Source organism: Dioszegia hungarica (genome assembly GCF_025882075.1).
Source record: "Dioszegia hungarica strain PDD-24b-2 chromosome Unknown MKK02contig_16, whole genome shotgun sequence".
Classification (NCBI taxonomy): Eukaryota; Fungi; Basidiomycota; class Tremellomycetes; order Tremellales; family Bulleribasidiaceae; genus Dioszegia; species Dioszegia hungarica.
In genome coordinates, this window is record NW_026515773.1 from 689,645 (window position 1) to 714,388 (window position 24,744).

At 57.8% G+C, this 24,744-nt stretch overlaps 8 protein-coding genes and 1 non-coding gene across 9 annotated transcripts; 5 read left to right on the forward strand and 4 right to left on the reverse strand.

The window, feature by feature from the left end:
• Nucleotides 1–620: 620 nt before the first annotated feature.
• On the reverse strand, nt 621–1,501 carry MKK02DRAFT_38352 (60s ribosomal protein l34-b; the record flags this gene model as incomplete). The annotated part of the gene is made up of 5 exons (XM_053090056.1): nt 621–705; nt 827–905; nt 960–984; nt 1,030–1,071; nt 1,385–1,501. The coding sequence occupies 5 exons, from the start codon at nt 1,499–1,501 to the stop codon at nt 621–623; spliced, it is 348 nt and encodes a 115-aa protein (XP_052943471.1).
• Nucleotides 1,502–2,367: 866 nt separating this feature from the next.
• On the forward strand, nt 2,368–3,091 carry MKK02DRAFT_38353 (uncharacterized protein; the record flags this gene model as incomplete). The annotated part of the gene is made up of 3 exons (XM_053090057.1): nt 2,368–2,763; nt 2,810–2,953; nt 3,002–3,091. 3 exons carry the CDS (start codon nt 2,368–2,370, stop codon nt 3,089–3,091), a joined length of 630 nt encoding a protein of 209 aa, XP_052943472.1.
• Nucleotides 3,092–3,849: 758 nt separating this feature from the next.
• MKK02DRAFT_28482 (uncharacterized protein) lies at nt 3,850–8,064 on the reverse strand (the record flags this gene model as incomplete). The annotated part of the gene is made up of 4 exons (XM_053087570.1): nt 3,850–6,438; nt 6,472–7,444; nt 7,485–7,718; nt 7,760–8,064. The coding sequence occupies 4 exons, from the start codon at nt 8,062–8,064 to the stop codon at nt 3,850–3,852; spliced, it is 4,101 nt and encodes a 1,366-aa protein (XP_052943473.1).
• Nucleotides 8,065–8,706: 642 nt separating this feature from the next.
• MKK02DRAFT_38355 (triose-phosphate transporter family-domain-containing protein) lies at nt 8,707–10,528 on the forward strand (the record flags this gene model as incomplete). The annotated part of the gene is made up of 13 exons (XM_053090058.1): nt 8,707–8,878; nt 8,923–8,930; nt 8,977–9,042; nt 9,077–9,181; nt 9,227–9,340; nt 9,383–9,434; nt 9,479–9,597; nt 9,639–9,725; nt 9,768–9,956; nt 9,998–10,061; nt 10,106–10,209; nt 10,253–10,385; nt 10,431–10,528. 13 exons carry the CDS (start codon nt 8,707–8,709, stop codon nt 10,526–10,528), a joined length of 1,311 nt encoding a protein of 436 aa, XP_052943474.1.
• A 399-nt stretch (nt 10,529–10,927) lies between these two features.
• MKK02DRAFT_t8 lies at nt 10,928–11,016 on the forward strand. The gene has a single exon. It is a non-coding gene; the product is annotated as a tRNA-Arg (tRNA).
• A 538-nt stretch (nt 11,017–11,554) lies between these two features.
• MKK02DRAFT_38356 (uncharacterized protein) lies at nt 11,555–15,552 on the forward strand (the record flags this gene model as incomplete). Its single annotated transcript, XM_053090059.1, has 10 exons — nt 11,555–12,499; nt 12,546–12,949; nt 12,994–13,170; nt 13,268–13,356; nt 13,404–13,545; nt 13,597–14,107; nt 14,717–14,843; nt 15,029–15,257; nt 15,320–15,386; nt 15,451–15,552. 10 exons carry the CDS (start codon nt 11,555–11,557, stop codon nt 15,550–15,552), a joined length of 2,793 nt encoding a protein of 930 aa, XP_052943475.1.
• Nucleotides 15,553–15,965: 413 nt separating this feature from the next.
• MKK02DRAFT_38357 (uncharacterized protein) lies at nt 15,966–17,910 on the forward strand (the record flags this gene model as incomplete). The annotated part of the gene is made up of 3 exons (XM_053090060.1): nt 15,966–16,383; nt 16,435–17,084; nt 17,137–17,910. The coding sequence occupies 3 exons, from the start codon at nt 15,966–15,968 to the stop codon at nt 17,908–17,910; spliced, it is 1,842 nt and encodes a 613-aa protein (XP_052943476.1).
• Nucleotides 17,911–18,229: 319 nt separating this feature from the next.
• MKK02DRAFT_38358 (uncharacterized protein) lies at nt 18,230–20,467 on the reverse strand (the record flags this gene model as incomplete). Its single annotated transcript, XM_053090061.1, has 7 exons — nt 18,230–18,414; nt 18,463–18,794; nt 18,834–19,115; nt 19,159–19,336; nt 19,425–19,772; nt 19,808–20,085; nt 20,130–20,467. The coding sequence occupies 7 exons, from the start codon at nt 20,465–20,467 to the stop codon at nt 18,230–18,232; spliced, it is 1,941 nt and encodes a 646-aa protein (XP_052943477.1).
• Nucleotides 20,468–20,713: 246 nt separating this feature from the next.
• On the reverse strand, nt 20,714–23,705 carry MKK02DRAFT_17553 (uncharacterized protein; the record flags this gene model as incomplete). The annotated part of the gene is made up of 5 exons (XM_053085807.1): nt 20,714–21,088; nt 21,212–21,261; nt 21,305–22,773; nt 22,814–23,396; nt 23,441–23,705. 5 exons carry the CDS (start codon nt 23,703–23,705, stop codon nt 20,714–20,716), a joined length of 2,742 nt encoding a protein of 913 aa, XP_052943478.1.
• Nucleotides 23,706–24,744: the final 1,039 nt, after the last annotated feature.

Genomic DNA, 24,744 nt, shown 5'->3' on the forward strand with positions numbered 1-24,744 from the left:
GGTGCTAAGCCGGATGCGGGCGGGATGGGCTGGATTGTCGATATCGGTCCAAAGGAACAGCTGACTTGGGTGATGGGCGATGAGGCTGCTAGTCCGGGAGGCGAGAAGCATTCGCTACAGCATAGCTGCCCTGCATCGTCAGTCACTTTGGTAGCCGTCAGTCAACCTGAGGGACAATGAGAACGCCATCAACAAAGAGCCTCGAGGCATGTTCAATCAATGCCGTCATGTAGCACACATCAGCCTCGAGGCAGTATTCTTTTGATCAGTGCGTCGAAGCGTCCGCATGCCCACACAGGGTAGACACACAAAGCACGCCAATAGAAAGAAGCTCCAGTCAGGGCCGACCCCAGAACTGCCGCTAAGCGTATTGGGCAATGGTCGGTCGGAACACGGCCGTCGATATCGTCCGCTATGTTTGGCCGAGCCGGTCCGATCGCGAAGTCTTGACGATGCGTGTCGAGCAGTTGGCTGCCGTCAAGGTAGTCAGACAACCTACCCTCAACATCCAGGGAGATCCAATCATGCAGTGGTCATACATGCGCCCGACCGAGAAAGAGAACGGCTGAAATCCCCCCTCCCAATCCAGACTGCCCGTCCCCTCTTCTATCTCCGCCTCTCTACTTCTTCCCGCCGACGGTGGCCTTGCCCTTGAGCACCCGCTTGACGATAGTGGCCTCCTCGATCAAGAACGCACGGGTGATGCTGTTGGCGAGAGCGATGGGGAGGAGCAGATGTAGGATGAGAGTAATCAGAGTGGTGAAGTCGAAAGAAAGAAAAGCAATGATCAGCCATGTCCATGTGCGCGTAGAAGCAGCAGGCTCACCGTTGCTTGACACAGGGGGCGCAGCAGGATCCACCGTATGCCCGGTTGACGGTCTTTTGGCGTTTGGAGAGGGTAGCGTCTATTTGTCAGCACTCCCTCGATAACCCTTCCGGGAAGCTACCGCTCGACTAACATTGACGGGGGCGGAGAGCGGGGATCTATTGATCAGCAAGGCTCCAGTACAAAAAGGGATGATAGCTTACACCGGGAAGAGCGATACCGCAGTCACCGCACTTGGGAGCAGACTAAACGATCAGCTACTATCCATGATTGTAACAGAGCATCCCCGTTCCCATTCCCAGCAGCGCCCATGCTACCGCCTCGCAAGACTTTCGCAAGACCTTACGAATCCGCCACATCCAACGTTGAAGGCAAATCTTCCGCCCCGACTGTTTCCCCATGCCTTTCCTCCTTGCGCCATCCATGCAGCCAAAGGCTACTCCGTTCCACCTCCAACGCTGGCATCCGGCCAGTACGAGCGTTTGCCCTAGTCCGTCTCCTCTTATCCATCCCTTCATTCCCTCTCTATCCACCAGACGATCCATCTCGTCAACTCACGGCGAGCTTCCTGATGTGGTGCACGACGAGCTTTCCACCTGGGGTCTTGACCACCCTCCGGCGGTTGGAGGTGGTGTTGTAAGGCTGACGCTTTCGGAGGGTAACACGCTGCGCCATTTTGTCGAGGATGATCTTGATGTATGGATTACAATCTCTAGCTCGGCCTTGCTCTCCTTGCGCTCACCGCCAAAAGACGGCCAGCCAGCCAGCGCTCCTCTGCCCAGCGGAAGTAAAAAAAGGCGTTATGTCATATTGCCGCCCAGCCAAACCTGCATTTCCGTGGATGTGGCACACGTGGATCGGCGATAACACCTCAACCGATCATTTTGCCTGAAACGTGGCAAGCAGCACGTCCCGTCGGAAGTCTTTTCGGCTGGATCTGTCTTCGGCGTGACGATGCAGATCTCGGCGTGACATCCTTGCCGTAAAAAGCTCCGGTGCCTCCATCCCGCTGTCTACAGCTCCTTCGGCTTGAGAGTATCTGAGGCTTTCTCTGGTACCCGACTTACTGCTTATATGCTCCACCTCGCCCGAGTGACTGGTACATCCGCGCACCAAGTGTCGATCGGGATTTGACTCAGGCACCGGCATGGCGGCAGCTGGTATGATGATCACCTCAAGTTCCCCTTTTGGTCGCTCCACTACTGCTCCACTCCCCACACCACCTGTTGATTGCGCCGTTGATCTGTCTACTACTTGCGCCGCACAGAAGAGCCGTCCATAAGGTGTACTACCAGAATATCCGCGGCAATAAGGTATCACATGGGTCCTCCCGCTGCACCCAGAGTGGAGATACTCTAGACATGCAATGAATCGGCTGGTGACTGCCAGGGTGGAGCTGTGATCGGTACGGGGCCGCTGACCAGTAGAGGTACCAAAGAAGGCATATAAGTCTCTCCCCAGCAGCCTTGTCCGCCCACACTGACCTCTCTCCACGACTACGAACCCTACTCGCTACTACTGAACAGACTTCCTCAAACACCATGCACTTCACCAGCTACATCATCGCCCTCCCCCTCGCCCTCGCCGCGCCCCTCCTTACTCCCCGCCAACAGATCATCCCTACCCTCCCCGCTCTCGGTATCCCAGAGATCAGGGACATGATCCACCAGCGCATCGACGAGGTGTTCGGCGTCCAGTACCGCGGTCGTAAAGCCGTCATTGGCGACTACATCAACAGCAAGCTTCCCTTCGCCGACACGGTCAAGCAGGTCATCGGCGCCGACCACACTACCCAGATCGACATCCTTGCGGATCGCCTGTGTATCGCTGGGGCCAACCAAGGCAGCACGTGCAATGAGCTCCTAGCTTATGCGCATGCTTGGTATGTCGCACAGCAAAACGGATGGACGTTTGAGTTTGTCGCTCAGTCTCTCGGTGTGAGTATTTTGCCTGTGCCTTCTGCCCGTCTGGCTGATCCCGCAGGCCAACAACATGCAGCAGATCGACCAAGGGCTGCGCACCCTCTGCCTCCAACCCGCAGACGACCAGGAGGCGCAGGACGAGGGTCTCTGTCAGCGCATCTCGTATGCTGCAGATCAGGACGCCAACGCTTTGATCGAAGAGAACGTGAGCACTATCTCTAACTTCAGTGCTTTCGTGAGACTGACCGTGCAGACCGAGCTCGAAGACAGTGGAAACTCAAACTCGCTGGAGTACTTTGGTCTACAGGCGATCCTTCCTCCACCATCGCCTCTTGGTGTTTGATTCGAGGATGGTGGCGGAGTAAGGGGCGAGACCAGAGTTAGTAACCAAGTATAATAGGCTTTCAGCTTCTCGATGAGGTAGCAATTGAGAGAGCAAGGAAGATCAGCCTCGACGGGATCAGCAGTGAAGTGAATAAGATACTACATTTACATCTGATCGTCTGCCTGACCAAAGTAACCAAACCAGATATCCCCAAAGATCTGCCCTAGAACACCCAAAAATCCCCTCTCCTCATTTGTCCCTCGCCCTGTTCCCCTACACCCCATTGTGCTTCCTAGACGCCCTCGCCGGATATGCCCCCACGCGCGACAGCTGGGCCCGAGCCCACACTGCCCGCTTACCCTGTCCCGATGTCCTTAGTATCGCCGCCGCTTCTTCTTCCTTGCCCTCCATACCGCCTTCTCCAATCCACCGCCTTTCTCGACCGAGCCGTCCGAATCGCCTCTTATGGCGGCATGAGTTGCCGACAAGCTCTCGACGTCGCTTCCGATCCGCTTGGAATGTCGACAAGATGCCCGCACAATTCAACCGCCTTTCTCCGCTTCTCTTCTCGCATCTTCCTGCGCCATCGCCCATTTCACTCTTGACCATCCCCATAGCCTGTCTCTGCCCGCATCGTCCTTCTCAGCCTTGTCCGTTCGCTCCTCTTTGATCGCCGCCCGTTCCGCATAGAGTCCCCAGCGCCCCTGTCCCGCTACCGTTCCGCCGCATCACAACTTCCCCCTCTTTCCCCATATACTCCGTTCGACCCCGCGACTTCAGTCCATCTCCACATCTCCGTCGTGCCCCTGTCCGCCGAACCCACCTGTCTTGCCCTTCTTCGCATGCAAGCGCTGCTTCAATTCGTCCTCCCGCTGCTGCGATGCTGACCCTCCTAACCCATTCGATCCCAATCCCGACCCCGATCCCGATCCAGACTCCCTGGGTGCTGGAGAGCGTCTATATGTTCCGCCCATCTCGACATCCTCGAACGCGGGCACGTACTGATCCGAGTACTGGTACGTGCCATACATGTCCGCCGCAGGCCGCGCTGGCAGCCCGTGGTTGGATAGAGAAGGTGGAGGACGCGGGTCGCTGGATGCGCCACCAACCCCGCTGCCGCCGATGCGAGCTGCGAGGGGAGGCTTGTTGTTGGAACCGAGGCGAGCCGAGAGGGATGAAGCCGGACTGGTGGCGACCGGCGGGGAGATGCGAGCGGAAGTGATGGGCGCGGAGCTGACAGCGGCGGGAGTCCCGGTGGACCCGCCTAGCCGAGCTTGCAGCGTTGAAGGAGGATCCGCCGCATTGCCGCCTAAATTCCGCTGCTCAGCGCCCTGGCCAGTTGGAGCAGATCCGGGACCCTTTCCCGCACTGGCCTGCGCCGCATTGGCGGCGCTTCCCGGGGGATCGGACCAGGTCCATTCGGATGGGTCATACGCAAAGACTGTTGCCCGTTCGGCATCGGTGAGAACCTGAAGCGTCTTGTGGGCTGCGGAGGGCAGCTTGTTGAAAGCTTCGGCCTCAGTCTTTCCGTCGTCGATGTCGTTACGATAGCGGCGCGAGAGGGCTATGAGATTGGCTCCTGTGTGGACGTCCATATGAGGTATAGGGACATTGGGGATAGTGGTGGAGGTAAGCGTGGGTGGTGCAGGCCCTGCTGGGGCAGCTTGGGTCGATCTAGGAGCAGGAGTGGAGGATTGGTTGAGGGGAGATGTGGGAGCCGACGGGGCCGCTGATACGGTCGATGCAGGAGTTGCGGCTGGAGCGGGTCTGGCAGAAGCAGCAGGCCAGGGATATCTCACCGCAGTGGCGGTATTACCCTCAGCCGCGTGTCCTCTGCCGGTGGCGCCTACCACCTGTGCTGGGGCCCGTGACGCGTTTTGGGCTGAGCCGGTCGGCCCCGCCGCAGGAGCGTTCGTGGATGAGCCGATATGACCTTGCCTGACCGACGATGCTGGCTGCTTCTGGGCGGGTTGTGTATTTGCCGTTGCGGGACCGCCGGGAGGGAGGGTAGATGTTGCGGAATGGGGTTGAGTTGGGAGGGAAGGGTTGGATGGGCGTGAGGTGGACCCAGCACTCCCCGGCAGCTGTTGTTGGGGCCGGACCGGCATGGGAGCTTTCATTGCCTCCGACGAAGTGGCGCGGGGCATGTTCGAGCTCGGAGGGAGAGGTGGTTGATTCTGAGAGACGTGAGGGGAGGGAGAGCGGGAGTGGGGAGCGGTAGGTACAGGGAGGGGTTTGGATGTGTGGGAGGGGCGAGATTCGGGGAGATGAGGTGGGCGTTGGCGATTGTCGGTGCTATTGGAGGGTAGGAGTTTAGTGGGGGGCGGAGCGGTAGGCGTAGTGTTGGATGCGTTGCTTGTCGACATGCCTGCTTGGGGAGGTGGTCGAGCGGGCAGATTGGCCAGCTTGAACGCAGGCGCAGGCACGCCACGCGGTCCGCCGCCTTGTTGAGCGACAGCTGAGGCGCTAGACGGGGGAATTGCGGCTTGCCCGGCAAGACCGGGTTGTGCTCCGGCGATGTAAGGATTGAACACCGTTCCAGTGGGCCTGGGCGCCGGAGGTTCAGGTGCAGCGGCCGGAGGTACCGGCTTATTGGCAGTCAGGGCCTTCTGCGACGCGAGCTGGCCAGCAGAATCAGAATGGCGCACCAGCGGGGTGCTCGCGCTGGTACCAGAACCGGCCGCTGAGTTTGGCGCAGCTGCCGCTGGGCGCTGTGTGGTCGCGGGGAAAGATTGGACGGTCTGTGCGATCGATGAAGCGGACGAAGCTGCAGCCGGTCGAGCCGTAGATCCAGAGCTGGGCTGCGCCGCTCGAGATGCGCTTTCAGCTGCTAGACCAGCACCACCAAACCCGGCAGTAGCAGTCGGGCGCACTGCCTGCTGGGATGGTGCGAGTGGCGATGAGCCTGGAGGTGGCGGTGGTGGCGGCCCGGATGGTGTTGGCGGCCGAGCTTGGCCCGGGCCAGATGTGGCCGATTTGACTGGAGTCTGGCTCAAGGGTGTCTCCTGTTTGGCCGAGCTGGCCGCATTGGTCGCCACCTGTGGGTTTACATTCGAGGTCCTCGGCTTGGAGGCGAGACCGGTCGAAGCGGGAGCGGGAACAGTGCTACCTGTATTGGTCCGCAAAGTGGACGCGTCAGTACTTGGCACCTGCCTGCTTGGCTGAGCTGGAGCAGATTGACCGGCGCCAGCACTGCCCGTAGGAGCCGAGACAGGAGCGTCGGCAGCAAGGGACTGTTCCGCATTGGTACCCGTCATTGCGGATGGGCCAGGAGTCGGCGATGCGGTTCTACCGCTCGAGGTGGACGCTGTCGAGCCGGTGGATGACTTGTCCTTTCGAAGGGTTTTGAGGACTTTTCCGATTGCCTAATATCAGCTCGACGACCAGTAGGAACCCACCTTGGCCTGACCCACCTTCACAGTTTGCGTCTGGCACTCGTCCTTGATCGTGTTCTCCAACCCCTTCAACCTCTCTTCCAAGTCCTCCCGCTCCTTCTCCGCCGCCTTCTCTGCCGCCTTATCCCTTTCCTCCCTCTCCGCCTTGGCCGTCTGCACCTCGGTGCTGAGCTTCCTGACCTTGCCTCGAAGCACCTCGATGAGACGGCTCTGCTCCTCCAGCTGCTTTCCCTGTGTCGTCGACTCCTTCGACGCATCTTCCAGCGCCGTCTCGATCTCTTTGAGCGCTTGTCCAACCTCCGAGTCCTCATCGAACGCGGCCACTGGAGCGCCAGCGGCTGCGCGTTGCTGACCTCGAAGCCGACCGAGCGGGTCCCTCTCGTTCTCCAGCTCTTCCCAGCTGCCCACCGGCTTTGCTTGCGCCCGGGCTTCAGCTTCCGCCGCTTCGGTCTGGTAGCTCCAGTTCTCGAGCTCGTTGAACCGCGTGTCAAAGCCCTGGACAAGCGCTTCCAGAGCATCGACGCGGTTCATGTACTCGGCGAGGTCGGATGGGTTCTGCTTTTGCCGCTTGCGACTTTCTGAGTCGTCAACATTGTGGGGCTGAGGACTGGCACGGGGGAACGCCGAAGTTGGCGTGGGAAGGGATGGCTCGATAGCGCGTCCCTTACCCTTGCCTTCTCCGGCGATCCCTCCCCCTTCAAGCGCCTTGACGCGATCCATCAGAGCCTGTAGCAACACCCCTTCCACCTCCGCCGCGCTCGGTAGGCGCTTCGGGTACCGACCGAAGAGACCCGCCCACGCTTCATTCAGGTCACGCGTTTTCCTTCGGGCGTCATCCTGAGCATCCCGGAGCTCCCGGCGGACGTCGGCGATGACGGTGGAGTCGTGAACGGTTCCAGGAAATGTCAACAGACGGTCGAGGTGATTGGAGGTAACCGCCTTCTGGGAGGTGGCGGATATTGCGGTGATCAATAACCTAAAGTCAGCTGGCTCGGCCTGGACGGCAAAAGACGCACTGAAGGAATTTCTCCAGATCTTCGAGCGCCGGAACCGTTTCCTGGGCGTTTGGAGATGCCCGACGCTGTCTCTCGGGGGATGAGGCCCGAGATGAGTTCAGTGTACCGTTGAGCGATGGTCTGGAGCGGTGGCGAAGTTGATCCACGCTGACCTCGCGGGATGACCGCCGTGGTAACCCGTGCTCGAGTTCGCCTGGTTCGCGATCATAAGGACCGCGAGATTCGACAGCATCGCTAACGATCAGCTTTGTCGCCGCTCTCGAGAGATGACTCACAACGCGCGCTTCCGACCGCCCCCACCCGCGCGTGGGGGCGGACTGGGACCCCTACGGTCCGAGTACGGCCTAGCTTCTTGCCTCGCCGGTCCTGCTGCCGGCGCTCGGTCGTACCCTCGAGGTACGACGTCACGGGACTGGCGAGAAGCAGACCCGGCTCTTGTGTCGCCGTACTGGTCCCAGGTGGGACGAACATCCCGCAGGCCTTGGCGAGGACCGCGAGGAGGGGATGGTGACCGGCGATAATCGCGCGAGTATCGATCCGGAGAGCGGGCTCTCTGGGGAGACCAGGGCCTGGGAGGCATGGTGGTTGCTGGCAGCTGTGAGTATTTAGGGAAGGTGTAAAAAGAGTAAGTAGATGGGCGAACGAGGAATCTGGATGTGGTGGTGATGGTGGATTGGGTTGTCCCTGCCGAATCCAGGGTCCCAGCAATAGTCAACCGCGGATAAGGTTCACAGCCAAAAGAGTTGCATTTGAAGCATCAATTGCCCATCACCTCTGCTGTGCCATGCATACAGTATCGGATTCTCTGCTCCCTGTTACTCCGCAATGCATGTCGAGATGTCACTCCTGCTCAGCAATATGCAGTGAATCCGAGGCGCCGGCTTGAAGCGGCCCAAGAATTTGATCTCAGGCACGCAGATAAAGTCGAGCGAGACGCGAGCAAAGATTAACATCTGTTGATTGACCGAACAATACACATCGTATATAGGAGGGAGAGCGGAGACTACATCTGGGGTCTTGACATCACAATCTAGATCCACAAGCGCCCAAGTCACGACCGCAGAGCAATCGTCCTCGTCGTCGTCAAATGTCGGCTTCCCCGTTCACCCAATCCCTCCACACGCGCCGGCCCAGCATACCTTCACTTGATCCCAGTGGAGGCGAGGATGCCATGCTTCGCCCATCGCCTCTGCATCAATCCCAAGGACGCTTGGATGACAACATGACTGAAACGCTTCGGAATAGCTATGAGGAAGATCTGGACGAGGAACACGAGCTGAGGGAGGCGGCGCGATTGATGGGACAAGGTGAAAAGGGTGGACAGAGGGAAGCAGCTGCTATACCTGTGTCTGCGGGGCCTCAGAGAGTTGTGATACCCGCTGTGATCATGATTCGTGAGTTCTACCCAAGGCGCGCGGGTACGGAGCTGACTTTTCAGCTGTCTGGGTAGGTCGTGGAGCTGAGCTGAGCTCGACGAGGAGCTGATGGGCAGATCGGCTTGAGCGGTGGTGTCATCCTGCTCAACAAATACATCTTCACCAACCTCAATTTTCCCTACGTGAGTCATTCGCTCATCGTCGCTGATCAGTTAGCCGGTCTTTATGACAGCCTACCATATGCTTGTCGCTACTATCGGCACCAGGATACTGCAGAAGCTGCCTTTCGAGCGTCTGAAGGCCAAGCGGATACAGATGGACGTGAGCATGTTCATCCTGTGACTCGTTTAAGAGCTGATGACTCAGTGGACCCTATGGTCAAGAACGATCCTCCCGCTCAGTCTGCTCTTCTCCGCCTCGCTCATTCTGAGCAACATGGCCTATGTCTACCTCAGCGTCAGCTTCGTGCAAATGCTCAAGGTTGGTCTCTTTGTTTCTGACCAGAAGCTCTGCTGATTCCAGGCGTTCATTCCAATCTTCACGCTGATTGTGCAACTAGCAGCTGGCATTCAAGGTGAGTTGGGTATCTATTGACAGGATCGAAGCTTACGGCGGTAGAGTACAACCACATTCTCTTTGCTGTCGTAGTGGTCACTGCGTTTGGCTGTATCATCGCCGCGGCCGGCGAAATCAAGTTTGCGTTCATTGGCTTCGTCTGCCAGGTCGCAGCTGTCGTCGTAAGTCCCCTATAGCCTGAAAGACGGTAGCTGATCTCCAGGTCGAGTCCATCCGCCTTGTCCTCGTACAGGTCATCCTCAAAGACCACAAACTCGACCCGCTCAGTAGTATCGCCATGTATGCTCCGGTCAGTCCTCCCACCCTGCTCACCGACACAGCTGACGTACAGGTCTGCCTCGGACTCATCAGCATCTGCCTGCCGTTCATGGAGGGCGCTGCTCCGTTCCACAATCTGCACCGCGTTGGCGCGCCCATCTTGATCGTGAACGGCATGATTGCGTTCTGTCTCAACGTCGCAGGCGTATTCTTGATCGACTCGGCGGGTAGTCTGGTTTTGACCTTGTCTGGTGTTGGAAAGGTGCGTCTTCCTCATATTGCGAACCCGAGCTGATCAGGCAGGACGTACTGCTCATCTGCTTGGCGTGGCTGATGGGGTCCTCGATCACCTTTGTTCAGACTATCGGTACGCTCGATGTTCTTTCAGCTGGGATCTGACTGACTTCGCAGGCTACTCAATAGCCATCTCGGGTCTGATGACTTTCCGCCTCACAGGCGGGTCGCCCAATACGCCAAACGGCCAGCGTCTTGTCCGCTTCGCCCAGTCTGTAGTCGTGAGTTAGCCTCCGCTTGGTATCTACGGAGCTCATCAGTCAGGCACTCCCTGTTACTGCGCTTCAAGCTGTCCTCCCCGCCTCGGCCCGCTCAGGCCCAAGAGGAACGGGCAGTCTGAGCTCGCGATACTTGGCGCTTCTGGGCGCGAGTATGGTCATGCTTGTGCTTGGTAGCTGTGAGTTGTGCATGATAAGCATCGCGAAGTCTGCTGACGCTGCAGTGTACTACCTCACCCATCCCCACGTCGCACCCACATTCCGATTCCACTACGCACCGACTATCGCAGAAGCGCCGATCTCCCCAGAACCAGGAACGTGATCAGCCCGGAATCCGTGCGAGATGAGTTGTGGGGTGGACCGAGGTTATTGGGAGGACGGCATCAATAAGCAGCGGGCAGCCGATGTTTGGGGCGATAAGCAGAGAGGATGGAGAGCAACGGTGGAGGGGCAGAGCGGAGGGGAAGCTTTGTGTAATCTTGGGCTATCTTTCAGGGCGACTGCGTATGTTTTAGCATATGATGTGTTATAGATGAGTCTTGGGTATAGGATGCATGGGCGTGATCTTAGGCCAGTTGTGTGTACTGTGATGAGGCACCGAGTGTGTAGTGCGAATGCAGAGGAGTGGCGGATGAGGCCATGAGGCTTACTCGTAGTTACCGCTTCTGGCAATACGAAAAATTGACGGTTATATACTAAAATCGCCGACAAAAAGCTCCAAGTCCGCTTGACCTAGTGGTATGGTGTCAGACTTCTACTTCGGTATTCGTGTGAATCTGGACGTCACGGGTTCGATCCCCGTAGTGGATTTTGTTTCTTTTTGATGCGCCCGCATCACTCATCTTTTTGCCATGAATCTTATATCATCTTGTAGCCTGGCATCTGATCTACCGCCTGGTACTTTATTTGGATTTTTAGCGTGCGATTTGAATGAGTTTGCATAGGAGCGAAAACGGTCGGGTAGCCGGGGGACTTTGCGGTCGCGAACCGCGTTTCCTATTCACGCACGTGCAACGCGACTGGTCTTCTTATTGTTCCACCGTCACTCGTACTGCGCACCTGCTTGATATCGCCGAGACAGCAAGAGGGACCTGGCAAGCACACTGCAGCCCGCATACCAGCTCGCTAGTCGACTGCACAGGACTTGAACCATATTGGAAGGGTCGATTTTGTCGACCCAAAGGACGCGTTGTGAGTTTCATCTCGATGGCCAAACCCGCTCGGGCCTGCTCGACGAGCTTGCCAGATAGTCAGATGCAGACGCTGATACTACTGTAGCAGACAGGCGTACTATACCTTCACCTACATCCTCTTCGCAGAGTAGGCAATACCGATACTGCCGACATCCATGACTCCCTCTCGCGCCTCGCCCATGTCCGACTCCCCCTCATCGTCCAGCACGGCCTCGGACGACGTTGACTCCATCCTTCCCACACCCCATCTAGGCTCTGGCGAGATGGCCGATGACTCGTCTGTGGGGCTGGGCGGGTATGATCCCAAGCCAGACATCTTCTCGCCCACTCTGTCCACCTCGTCCAACATGGCCTCTCCAAGCCTGTCCAGCCCGGCCATCGCTGTGCCCGCTCCCCCACCCATGCTGCGGACATTCAGTCGGTCCCGGTCATCATCGCGCGCGGCGGCTCCTCCACCCATCATGCTCCGCCGGCCGACCGACAAGAACGGCGGAGTCAGCGCCAAGGGTTTGAATATTAGCCTAAATTCGCCCGTTCACCTTGCAGAGGAGCATGCGCAGGATGAGGCGGAAGAGCTGGACGGGGTGCCAGATCTTGTGCCTTCGCCAAGAAGGGCTGCATTTGGCGCGCAGCTTAGGAGTGGCGATGGACCACCCATGAGCCCGGCGTGGCAGTCTATGGAGTCGCCCGGCCCCTCTTCATCGGCGCGCCTCTTCGGTTCAAGCGGACTCGTTCCGCCCTCTCCACTCGTCGGGCACTCGCCAAATCCAGGAAGCGCAAATCGGCTTTCGCCAATGATGGGCGGGTCACCTCAGCGGCAGCAAGCCAAGCGCTTCGACCCTACGCCCACGCACGGGATTCACGCGCGGAACATGTCGCTCTTCTTCCCTCAGCCGGGAGCGGGAGGGGAGGGGCATGGGCTGGGTCTCCCTGCGAGTCTCAGTATGGGCGAGGAGGCGGGCGTGCAGGTCATTCCGGAGCACAATGCGGGGAAGAAGCCATTCGGCGGGCAAGGGGAGTGGAGCTTCGGTGCGGGCGCAGGCGCTAGTGCGGAAGGACTCGCCAGTCCACAAGCCAAGAGCAAGCGGAGAGGTCATCATGTACGTCTTGCCCTCCAGCTCGGCTAGACAATAGCTGATAGCCCAGCACAAGCATTCCCTATCACACAACTTCTTTTCTTTCCTGGATCCGACCCAAACGAATCCCGCCCTCTCCTCGTCCACCTCGGCCCCTTCTATACCCGCCCCTCATACTCCCAAACCTGCCGATGCGCCTCAATCCGTCCCTATGCCCATGAACTCTACCCTCTCTCTGGCATCGCCCTCGCTCTCTCCCCTCCCCCGGTCGTCGGATCCAATGTCGCAGCTGCTGGCCAGCTTTGCATTCCTGGAATTTCTGATTGGCGCGGCGCTGTGGGTGGAGGGTCAAATGGGCGGATGGCGATGTTTGGCTGGAGTTGGGTATCTCGTGGTATTTGACGCGCTCGGTGTCGCGGTAGGAGTATTCGCGCGAGGTGGAGAAGGATGGAGGAGTATTAGGCGGTCGTACGGGTGAGCTTTTTCCGATCGTTCGTGAAGCACCAGTTAACGATCAGCACGACCCGCTTCTTGTCTCTGCTGTACTTCTCCCAAAGCCTCTTCTTGGTCTTTGCTGCAGTATACATCGCAAAGGAGTCGATCGAGCAGGTGGTACTGGGCGCAAGTGGGAATGAGCACGGTGGGCACGGACACGGGCACGGACATGGAAGCTCGGACCTGGACGGGGAAGATCGGTACGTTTGGCTTCTTCGCCTGTCGGGGTGTTTCCTCGCTTGTTGGAGATGTTCTCTTCCCTCCTTTACGTCTACGCCCAAAGCTGACGTCTATCAGACCATTCCCAACCTTCCTCTTGCTATGTGCGACTCTGGCTAGCGCACTGGGTGGCGGAGTCATGCACACTCACGCCAAGCTTGTTGATGGTATGTCAGCTAAAATCGACAGTATGTTGACTCAGCTGACTTTGCAGCTGTGGGGTCTCTCTTCCTCTCCCCAAAGTACCTCTCGTCGTCGATTGTTCGTCGATTTCCTCACCTTCTCGCCAACCCATTCAGCGTTACGGTCATGGGGTCTTCGGCTGCCGTCCTGGTCGGAACACTAGTTGTGCCTGTGTAAGTACACCATGACATATACTTATTCAAGACTGTGAGCTGACGCTTCAGTACCTCTCTGCACACTTTCGACGCGCTCGCCGCTCTGCTTCTGACGGTCCTCACCACTGCGCTCTCCCTACCACCCTCGAAAGCCTTTGGCCAGGTCCTTCTTCAGACTGCACCACCTGCGTCCACCTCTCAGATGAAACACCTCCAACGCGCCATCAAGGACATCACCTCGGATCCTAGAGTTCGCTCCATCACACATACACGATGCTGGGCGATAACGGCCGGTTCAGCGCCCCCGCCCCCGCCAGACTATTCTCCGCCTTCCACTCCCCACGTCGTCTCATCGTCTAGCGGAAATCTTCACCACGCTTCGCCAACCGCATGGCATTCCCCTTCGTCCTCGCCCACGGTCGGCGAGTTCGGCGGTATTCACCCGTCCCAGTACCCGTCATTGTTAAAGAGCGAGTCCGATGCCCCGCTTGTGCTCACGATGGAGCTTGAGGTGGACGAGGACCTGGGTGATAGGGAGGTGCTGGACGTCACGCGGGCAGTGTATACAAAGCTGGGCAAGGTATGCCGAGCGGGGAACAAGAAGGGAGTAGGGGAGGTCAGCGTAGGCGTAAAGCGAGCAAAGAGGGGATGATGCTTTGGGTTGGGTCATCTCAAGGGGGCTCCTGGGCGATCTCGCATGTGTTGTAGCCTATATACGAATATCAGCTTGCGGACTGCGCGCCCTGCTCCTGCGCCTGGCCCGCCCCTTGATGTGCGACGACAGGCAACGGCCTAATGACGGTTTCAGCAAACCTCAAACGCCACCAATGAGCCGAATGGGGTAGTTTTCGAATAGGTTCCGGCAGGTCCACTTGGACGCAACACTCACCTCCTTATTCAGCTCTAAGCTGCGAAGTGTTATCTCTCTACTATACATACCAAGTCGTTCTCTGTACTCCCTAAACAGCGCACAGTCGAAGGAGCACTCCTTCCCATAATCTCACGCCGAATCGAGCCATTCCTTCGACGCCCTTTGACCGCGCACGAACTTAGCGACACTCGCTTCCTTCACTCGTCCCTCTTTCTCCGTCTATCTAGACACGACTACAACAACATGGTGAGTCTGGTGCACTCCCGTCGGCTATTCAAAATGCGGATCTCGACATCAGTGCGATAGCTGACAAATTAGTCCACCACCGCAAAGCGCAGGCTGATTCGCGACTTCAAGCGTCTCGCCTCCGACCCTCCCATCGGTATATCTGGCAGTCCAAATCCCGACAACATCATGGTTTGGAACGCAGTAATATTCGGACCTCGTGAGTCTTCTTCTCATATGGCTGCCTGTGTCGTCCGGGCACAAGGCGGAAGGACCGAGTCGGCGGCAAAGGGCGCAACGAATGGTCGTCTGACCAGGATGCTCGGTCACCCTGGAATGTATATACCAAACTCTACCCACCCCGAATGCTCATTCCTATACATGAGCCTCGAGCTGACTCTCTAGCCGACACTCCCTTCGAAGACGGATCCTTCCGGCTCACTCTGACATTCACCGACTCGTACCCCAATAAACCCCCTACCGTCCGTTTCGTCTCCAAGATGTTTCACCCCAACATCTATATGAACGGGGAGCTGTGTCTCGATATCCTCCAGAACAGGTGGTCGCCTACATACGATGTCGCGGCCATCTTGACGAGTGTGCAGAGTCTACTGAACGATCCCAACCCCGGCAGGTGAGTACCCTATATCCTCTCCCTCTGATTAGCGGGTATTGAGCGACGTGCTGACTGTCAAGTCCTGCAAACGTAGAAGCGGCTACCCTGTTCAAAGAGAATCTGAAGGAGTATGAGCGGAGAGTAAAGGTGAATTCATGCTGCCTGGTCCCTCTCTAGAGATACACCTGTGGACTCAGCTGAATAAATTTAGGCGACGGTGGAGGCATCTTGGCTCGACAGCTCGGACAACATGGAGGAGATCGAGGCTTCGGGGCCTGAGGACGCGGTGCAGAACTCCATGGTACCTGCATGATTGGGCGGCTGTCACGAGTCTCTCCTGCCCATACCGTCTCCCATCTCCGACTTCCCTCTTACCGCCCGGTTATTATCTGTTAATTTGTATTCTATGGCTTTCATACTCATCCTACGTTGTTCATCATGTATCATCTGCGCCGCATCCATCTTCTTCAGCTGAGATTGGTGTCTATCGGGAGATGATACAGCACTTAACGGGGAAGTTGCCTATATCCGAGATCCCGAGGTGGAGGAGGATGTCAGAGGTGACCGGTGACCGACCGTATTTTGAAACCTCTACCCATTTCACAGGTCGACATTAGCCTTCATATCTCTTGACTTCGCTTCCAAGCCGTCTGGAACGGCCCTCTACGCGCCTCCCCCTATCAACTTCGATCACAAAGATGTTATGACGACACGCAACTTTCAGAGATGGCGCCCAAAAGTCGAGGCGGTCGCAAAACCGGGTCCCAGGCCTCACAACAATCCCTAGGGCCGGCATACCCACCTTCATCTCCCGGTGCAGGCACTCAATCGCTGTCACAGTCGCAGGGATACGAAGCCGCCTCTCTTCCCGCCGAGTACACCATCACTGTTGCGCTCCAGCCGAAAGATATACCTCTTTCTGAGGAAAGGGAGCGCCAGGAGCAGATCAATGGGGAGGAGGCGCTCAGCGATGCCTGGCGGAGGGATGGCGATGTGGAGGGACAGCTGCAGGTCGCCTGGGCATCTTCGGGTGTGAAGCGACGGAGATTGGGTGCAGGTGGATCAGACGACGGGAAGGGAGAGCAACTGTCTGGGGAGGATATGCCGCTATGGTATACGGCTGGACTATCCTTTCCTTGCTCTTGTGAGTGTTGTCTTGGAACTGCACAACTCAGGCTTTGAACTGACTCTCCAGGTCAGCTCGCCGCATGGCATCACGCCTACCAGCCCCGCTACCCCGCCCCGAGATCCGGATCCCTACTTGCTCTTCCACCTCACGATACTGTTCCGGAGCGGCCTATTCCTACCAATCTCCTGCCCGAGTGGGAGCCCTTCGTATCTGGCGCGGAAGAGTCTACGACAGACCTCGAGCCGTCACTTGACGAGCTCAAAGACTTTGAGCCGGCGTGGAAGACGGCAGACGGTGGCTGGGGACGAGTCTGGGTGTGTGAGGAGTTGGACGACGTAGAGGAGGGTGCGCAGGCGGGCCCGAGCGGAGTCAGGCGGGATAGCGCCGGCGACATCATCGAAGACCCCCTTCGCGGACCCGCTGCCATAGCGCTACCGTCTCCTCAGACAAACCGCGGGAGGGGGAAGGAGAGGGAGAAGGCGGAGTCGGGCGTCTTTCGGATACCGTCACTACTCTCTCGACGGGAGCGCGGGGGACAAGCCAGTCGGACTCCATCGTTCGATATACGTCGACCTATCTTGGCAGACGGGTCGAACATAGAATTGGCTGGCGAACAGGGAGACTGGCAGGCGGAGAGCAAGCGGAGAAAGCAAGTTTGGCGGGAGATGATCCGGTCTGATTCGGGATATGAGAAAATGTGGACTGTTATCAAGCGGGTGAGTGCTGCAAACATATGGGATCTGCAGTAGGAAGGGAGCTGATAAGCAGCATCATCCCTATCCTGCGGTATCCGCCCCAGCTAAGCGAGTCAAGAGAGGCGTTGCGGCGGCAGACTACATCCTACCCACCAAACTATCCTCCATTCCGCACCCATACCACCCTTCCTTGCCCCACCACCTCTCGAGTCATCCGAATGCCCGCCTGCATTGGATAATCCCCATCAATGGACCCGTCTGTGTCCCGGGCATCAACATCCCCACACCATCAGCTCCACACGCTCTATCACCATCAATCGCCTCGCTATCGGAATATCAGCCCTTGGTGGATCCCACAACACGCCCATTCCCCCTCGCTTGGACCCCGCCCCTACTACTTCAGTTCATGGAAAAGCTCGTGGGGATCTACCAAGATTCCAGCCGACCATATGGCTCGCTCAGCATATCGCTCAGCGGACCCAAGCCCGACCCGTTCCTCGACCTCCCTATTCCGGCTCCGCTCGCCACTCACGCTCACCTACCATCAGCAATCGGTACCTCGCCTAGCGCTCCAGTCAGGCCAGAGTGTGGTGACCACATACGGGTGTACGTCGATGCCAAGTATGCGCTGGGTTTCCGGACCTGGCTGCATAACGTGGAAATCCCGCTCTCGGACCTAGGCGATCATTGGATGAACCCAACGGCTAGCGGTGACAGGCCTGTAGAGTCAAGTATGGTGGTGGACACGCAAGCGCCGAGGGGGAGGAAGCGGAAGGGATTGGCTCTTTTCAACAAGGTCAGGTTGATTCTGGTCGGGGAAAGGGGCGAAGCGCTAGTTGTAGCTTGATTCTTGTAGGCTCGATGAATCATACTGAAAGGAAATACGAATGGCAAGCCGCCCAATGTCTTTTGGGCGAAAAAGTAAAGACCCATTCGATAGGTCGATTTGACCTGGGAAATGATGCCGATACCACGGCTGAAGGATCGAAACCGACCAGAAGACTTTGAAGTCACCTCGTCCTGTCGTTCGGAATTACTGCTTCTCCAGCAGAGCAGAACCCTATGCTTTGCGATTGGTGCTCATCGCTCATCGCTCAATCGCCGCCAGCCACATACAACTTGCATCGAACAAAGTCCAGTTAGATTAATATGACCTTCCTCTCAATTCAGATTCGCGCCAGAGCGCCACTCGGGCCTGCGCCTCCCGTCTCCTCCGCCTCCGACAAGAAAAAGATGGTTGGGTCGAACGGGAACGAGAAGTCTTCCAAGCTGAACGGATTCATGCCGTTCCGCGCAGGAGGCAACGACATATTGATGACGGTGGACGGAGACATGCTGGATATCGATAGGCCTGATTGTCAGCTCAGGCAGGCACCTAGCTCAGACATCCTCGACCTACCCAACGCTACGGTGGTCCGCTGGAATCCTCTGAGCAAGTCGCCGGCGTTCGTCCACGTCTCCTTGTGCGCCTCCAGCAGGAAAAAGAGCTTCTCAAACAGCTCGGTAGCTTGTTGTGGCTGGTACAAGTGCCGGGCGGTGCACAGGACGAGCAGTTGGCCGCATATCGAGAAGCGACGAAGCTGAGGCCAAGAGGGGTTGAGGTGACCGATCAGGGCGAGCTCATAGTGGATGTATACAATCTGTGCGAGGCAGTGTGAGACGATGATCCAGGCATGGGTCGAGCGGACGGTATCGAAGCCTGTACGCTGGAAATACAGCATGATGCGGAGCCTGTAATAAGCTCAGCTTGTTGGGGAAGGGGAGGCTTACCAGTAGTATCTGATCTCACACCAGCCTCTCTTTACCCTTGGGGTGTTCTCCAGCCCCGACTGCAGTTGCGCCAGCGTCGGGATCCACCGAGACTCGGCGAGAAAGACGTACTCGTCCGCCGTGACGTCGATGTTGGGGTCATTGAAGTCGTCGTGGAAGCGCGAGGCGTGGTCGGATACGACCTGCTGGCAGGGGGATAGCAGCTGAGTGAAGGCGGAGAGGTCGACATCGCTTTCGGCGAGGGTGAAGTAGGGATTGAGGTCGTCCAAGCCGGCCAGGAAGCTGACAATCAGCATGGGCGCTTTGACAACAGAGGAAAACTCACGTATCCATGTATCGGAACAGCGGGAACAGAGCCATCTCGCCAGAAAGGTATAGTTTACCCATGTCAGACCGATGTAGTCCTAGCTCACGGACTTGCCAAGCCATCATACGGAGCAGCTCTCGGTTCTCCGCCAGACCGCCGTGAGCTTGCGAGTAGGGTACAAGGCAGACCAGCGCCCCTGCTCTGTCAGCTATGCCAGTCCATACTGCAGTGTCACTCACACAAAGCATATACAGACGGGAATGACCATTGAGCCAGGCATTCACAAGCCATGCGAAAGTAGGTGACGTCCTCCCTAGTCTGACCGGCTACGTCCGGCGTCCCGGACGAGACGTAGGACTTCATCATGGCATGCTTGGCCAGACAAAGCGCGGCGTACACCATCGCCTTTTGGTCCGCTGTCAATGCCGTGGGAAAGATCCGGTAGCGATTGTAGAGGGTGACGATTTGGAGGCGATCCAGCGATGAGGCCTGCTCGAGATCATTGGTGATGATGAGTTGGCGCATGAGCTCATCCTCGAACGCCTCAATGTCCTTGTCGGGCGGGAGAGGGCTACCGTGCAGGGCGGACAGGCGGGTCTCATCTTGGAACATCAAGGCTGAGACGGGTATATCTGGAGGATCAGCTTACGTCCAACCTGTAACCCACCATGTATCGAGCACCAAGTGGCCAAATGCGCTTCAATCTGCTTGATAGGTGTCATCCGAGCAGGATCACTCCTGTCAGCCTGGGCGGCCGGCATCAGAGATGCGTTGGAGAGTGCGAGAAGAGGAGACATCGAGGACAAGTACCCCGGAAGGGGTGGGGGTTGTGATGGCTGAGGCCGGACCTCTCGGGCCGGTGCAGCAATGCGTGCTGGCGGCGGGCGATTCGGCGTAGCCTGGCTGGACACAGAGCTCGGCCTCCGCGGACGAGTAGTAGCAGGTCTGCGCGTTAGCCCAATTTTCTGCGCCAAGGAAGACTCGCTGACCGGTTTGGCCTCGCCTTGACTCGCACCACGCACTCCTCGGGCGTGCCCTTGTCGGCACAATTCTGGCATGGTATTTCGCCCGTACACTTGATCCGCCTGAGCCTGCAGCTCTCGCATGCCTTGGCGATCCTCTTTCGATTAGGATCAGAGGGGCCACCTCCAGCATCCAGCTGGGAGCTGGCTTCAGCTTGCGGGTCGGAAGTATCCGCATATGCGTAAGGGCGGTCCAGGGAGTTGGGAGACGGATACGGTGGACCGGTCAAGACTTTGCCAGGCAAAGAGGTGGCGAGGTCGGACCGTGACTGATAGGGACTGAGTATGTTTGCCAAGGCTGACATGGTGCCCCGGGGTCGCTATCTTATCTATGGCAGCAGTATCTGGACTAAAAGGCAATAGATGAAGGGGGTAGTCGCGAGCGCAACGTATATCCTTGTTCCAGCCTGTACGTAACATCGGCAATTCCTGCTCCGATACCCGGCCATCCGACGCTATGCAGCTCGCAGCCAGAGGGATAGTCCGTTCATAAGATGCTAGATATTATATGATCTACAAAGCCCAAGATAGAAGAGACCCGCTCCGCTGTCTTAGATACCGTCCACCTCGTCCAACCGCCTGGGCATACTCCTAGCGCAGAACCCGCTCTTTGCCAAAGACGCCGTTAATGCCCACGCGGACGTTCCTCCGCACATCGATTTGCCTGCGCCAGAACATGGCGACGCGCACTGCGAATCGGCGACCTTGTTCAGGGTGAGGAGGTTGTTCCGGCATCCGCAAGAGTTACCGGCAGTGAGAAGGGAATAGGTGTATCCTGAGACGCCACACCACAATCGACAAGTGGCGGGCGTCATGGCAGTTGAGGTGATGAGCACCTGGGCGATACCCTCGGTGGACGAGGTATAGCAGCCAGTAGCATCCGCGCCCGAGGAGGCAGAAGCGGCGGGTGAGGAAGTTGTAGATGCCTTAGATGAAGATGCTGCGGCCGCAGAGGTAGATGATGGTGAGGCGGCAGCCGAGGATTTGGACGTGGCCGAGACCGTGGCAGATGCGGATGCGGAGGGCACAGGCGACCCGCCTTGGTTGACCGAGTAGATAGAAAGGATGTACGCCGCTCCGCATCTTTCGTTACTGTTTCCTGGAATGTCAGCTAAGCCTATACAGAGAGAGATTCAGCTCACCTCCACATCCAGTGTTACACACCGAGTCCGGCAACAATCCCCTAGGTCCCAAATCCACACCACAGTAGCACTGGAACGAGTACTGCGTTCCGTATACCGTGTACCCGTAACTTCCGCAGACGTCTCTGCATTGGGTGGAAGTGAGCGAGTTACTGTTGAAGGTGTAGTTTCCGAGCGTCCGAGGGTTTCCGTCCGCCGAGCATCCGACGTAGTTGACCGGGTAGCCCGATGGGGTCTGGGCACCCGCGCCCGTGGTGTCATAGATGGACAGCGCACGGGTACCCTCCGACCCGCATGTGGTCTTGGAATCGCCTGAACACGCCACATTGCAGATGGCGTCGGCAACGAGGTCCGTAGATGCCGGAGCATTGGCCGAACAGTAACACTGTTGTCCAGCCCCGAGACCGGCGTAACCGAAACCGCGCGCTCTGCAGCTCCGCCGACAGAGACTGGTGGTCATCTGGTCCGAGTTGTAGAAGAACCCGTTGTTCTTGGCAAAGTTGCCCGAGGTGTAGCATCCCTGCATTCCCTCTGGCTTGGCGACCGGAGTGGACCCGCTGTTGGAGTTGGAGATGTCGTAGACGATCGCCCGGTAGTAGTCACCGCATATCTGCCCGCTGTTGCCGTTGCACTTGATCGGGCAGTAGCTGTCCGGGACGAATGAGCCGGGGCCGTAGTTCCAGTCGGACCCACAGGCGCACGTGTCGAATGACTTGGTGTACGCCCATTTGGCCCCAAACTGCTTGCATGCCTGGATGCAGAGGTCGCGAGTCATGGAGCCAGAGGTGAAGGTGTAGGTTGCCGAGGCCTGCAGACCCTTGGTCTTGTCGTCGGGGAGATTGTAGCAGCCCATGATGTTGGACCCGTCCGACGTCTTGGAATAGGTGGGGGTAGTACCGGGTCCGGCCTTGTATACCGAAAAGATGTAGGTCCCGCCGCACTTTTGGGATGAGTCGCCCGGGCAAGCGTTGGTGCACGAGCCCGGGACATTCCCTGCATCCGGGTCGAGCGAGCTCCCACAGATGCAGTTCCAGTTGCCCGATCCGATCTGCCCGACGGCAGCGTAGAGATATCCCTCCTTGAGGCAGGATGCCTGACAGGATTGAGGGGTAAGCTTGGAGTCGACGTAAGATACGCCGCCCTGGATGGACTTGCTCTCCTGGATGCACATGATCTCCTGCCAACCCGGGGTCGTCGGCTCGGGGAATTGGTATTGCGCGCTGGTGGCGGCGACCCGAGCACCGTCCGTACCGGTCAGGCCGCGCATGTCGAGCTGTGGGGCGGGGGACGCGCAGGTTGGCTTGTTGGGCGTGTTGCCCCATGGAGGGTTGCAACCGGGAAGGGCGGTGAGGCCGATCATGTCGTCGTTGCCGGTAGGCTCGGCGAGGATGCCCGCGTCCGGCTTGCAATCCTTCATGGCTTGCGTGCTCTGAAAGTAGGGCTGGAAGACATCACATTCAGTGATGGGACTACTTGTCAGCGACGTCATTGCTTATGAGAGACACTTACATTGCCTCGTTGGTACCGATTGCGCATCCCGGACTGACCAGAGCCTTGCTGAGAATGGCACGATCCCAGCCGTTGACAAAGTCCGCGTGGATACCGTAACCGGTCGAGTCACCGTTCGCCCAATAGGTATTGCCGGCAAGTGGGATGCCTGGCGCGACAAGACTGGTGAGGAAGGTGTATTCGAGCATGATGGCCGGGAGACGGACGGGGTGGGAGATGGGGCAGGCGTTGGCATTGACCGAGCCGCGAGGATAGGCCATGTGCGAGTTGTCATCCTTGTAAAGGTTGACACCGTCCCAGCATGGAGGGAAGTAAGTATCCGTCTTCATCCCGAGGGGACAGTCCCGATTGAAGTTGAAGTTGTCGGCCTCGAGCGAGTCCGAGAAATCGCCCTTGATTTGGCAGTAGAACTCTGCTTCGGCAGTCTTTGACTTGGCCATCGGGTTCCCGGTGAGCATGCGCAGACCCTCTGGGAAGGCCTGGACCGGCTCCGATTGAGAGTTACGACCGAGGAAGTAGTAGAACCGAGCATTGACGGGGACGGAGGTGTATTTGCCGGTTGACGGAACCTTGATGTACAGGTCTGACGGTCAGCTCAAATTGACGCTGACTGCGGAAAAGACTCACTAGGCATCCAGTAATTAGACTTGTCCACGGACAACTTGAGACTCGTACACTTTGCCTTGGAGTAGGTGGCATAGTTGTAGCTGGCGCCCATACCCGATCCGCCGATGATCTTGTGCATATGGCTGCTCTGGGCGTTGGGGTTGACGACCGGGTCGAGCTGCTCATTGGCGAGGATAGCAACCTCATCCAGATGCCATGCGTCCAGCGCAGAGACGGCAGAGAGGAGGGAAGAGAAAGTGGCGAGGGTGAAGAGGGAGTGGAGCATCGTGAGGCTGGCTCGGAAAGGAGGTAGACTGAGAAGAGGATCAGCGCGTTCACATAAACAGCTCATGGTCAGACGTACGGGTGGGTGAGGGCGTCGAGCCAGGATATGAACAGAAGAAGAGGGATATGTACAGCAGCACTCGCAAACGGCCAGCGTTCTTTGAGATCGGGGGAGATTATATAAGGAGGATAAAGATAGAAGGAGGAGAGATGGGACAAAAACCGCTCTGTTCTGCAGCAATCGCGTCTCGGAGCTTCGGGGAAGCTACTTTTGAGTAATGACGGCATCCTGGTCCACCGGGTGGACAACAAGGTTCAAGCCACCGAATGTGGAGATACTCCATGCCGCTCTGCCGCTAACACATGCATGCTTGCCGAGTGGAGTGGAGTGGCAGTGTGGCAGTGCATGGCGATCGCTCGTAGAGATGACTGGAAATCGCAAGGAAAGGCACAGAGCCATGGGATCGCATGAGTGGAGAGGCCTCTACGCGACTGATTTCACGGCGGGGCGCGCTCGTTCCAGACGCGTCGTTACGTGGTGGGCTCGATGGTCAGCGACAGTGTGCATCCTTGCCCTCCAATGCGAACGCTTCATCACTGCTCTCTTGGAAGCAGCGCGAGTATCGCAGCCGCTGGGTACGATCATCGATCTCCAGCCAAAGCTCCATCGTATTCGTTTACGAGTAGAACAACGATTATTTCCCAAAGCAGCAATTACAGCTGGATTTGCCACCCACCATGAGGTACCATAATAGACTTCGAGGCAAGTGTGATCAAGCCGCGGAGTTGGTGGGCATCTGATCAGCGATGGTACGAGATTCCAGCAAAGCCCATGCCGAGACGGCGAGAGAAGAGAGGAATGGGGAGGACAACGGAGTTTGAAGACGGAGTAAGCTAGCACACCGAAACAGGCCGGAAGTGGCAAATTTCTCCATCTTGTGGTAAAGCCCGTAGACTTTTCACCAGCTTTGATCGGAACTAGTCAGAGACAGTTCACGGAGTGTTAGCAAAGGCGATCTCGAAGCAGGACGCCTCCGCAT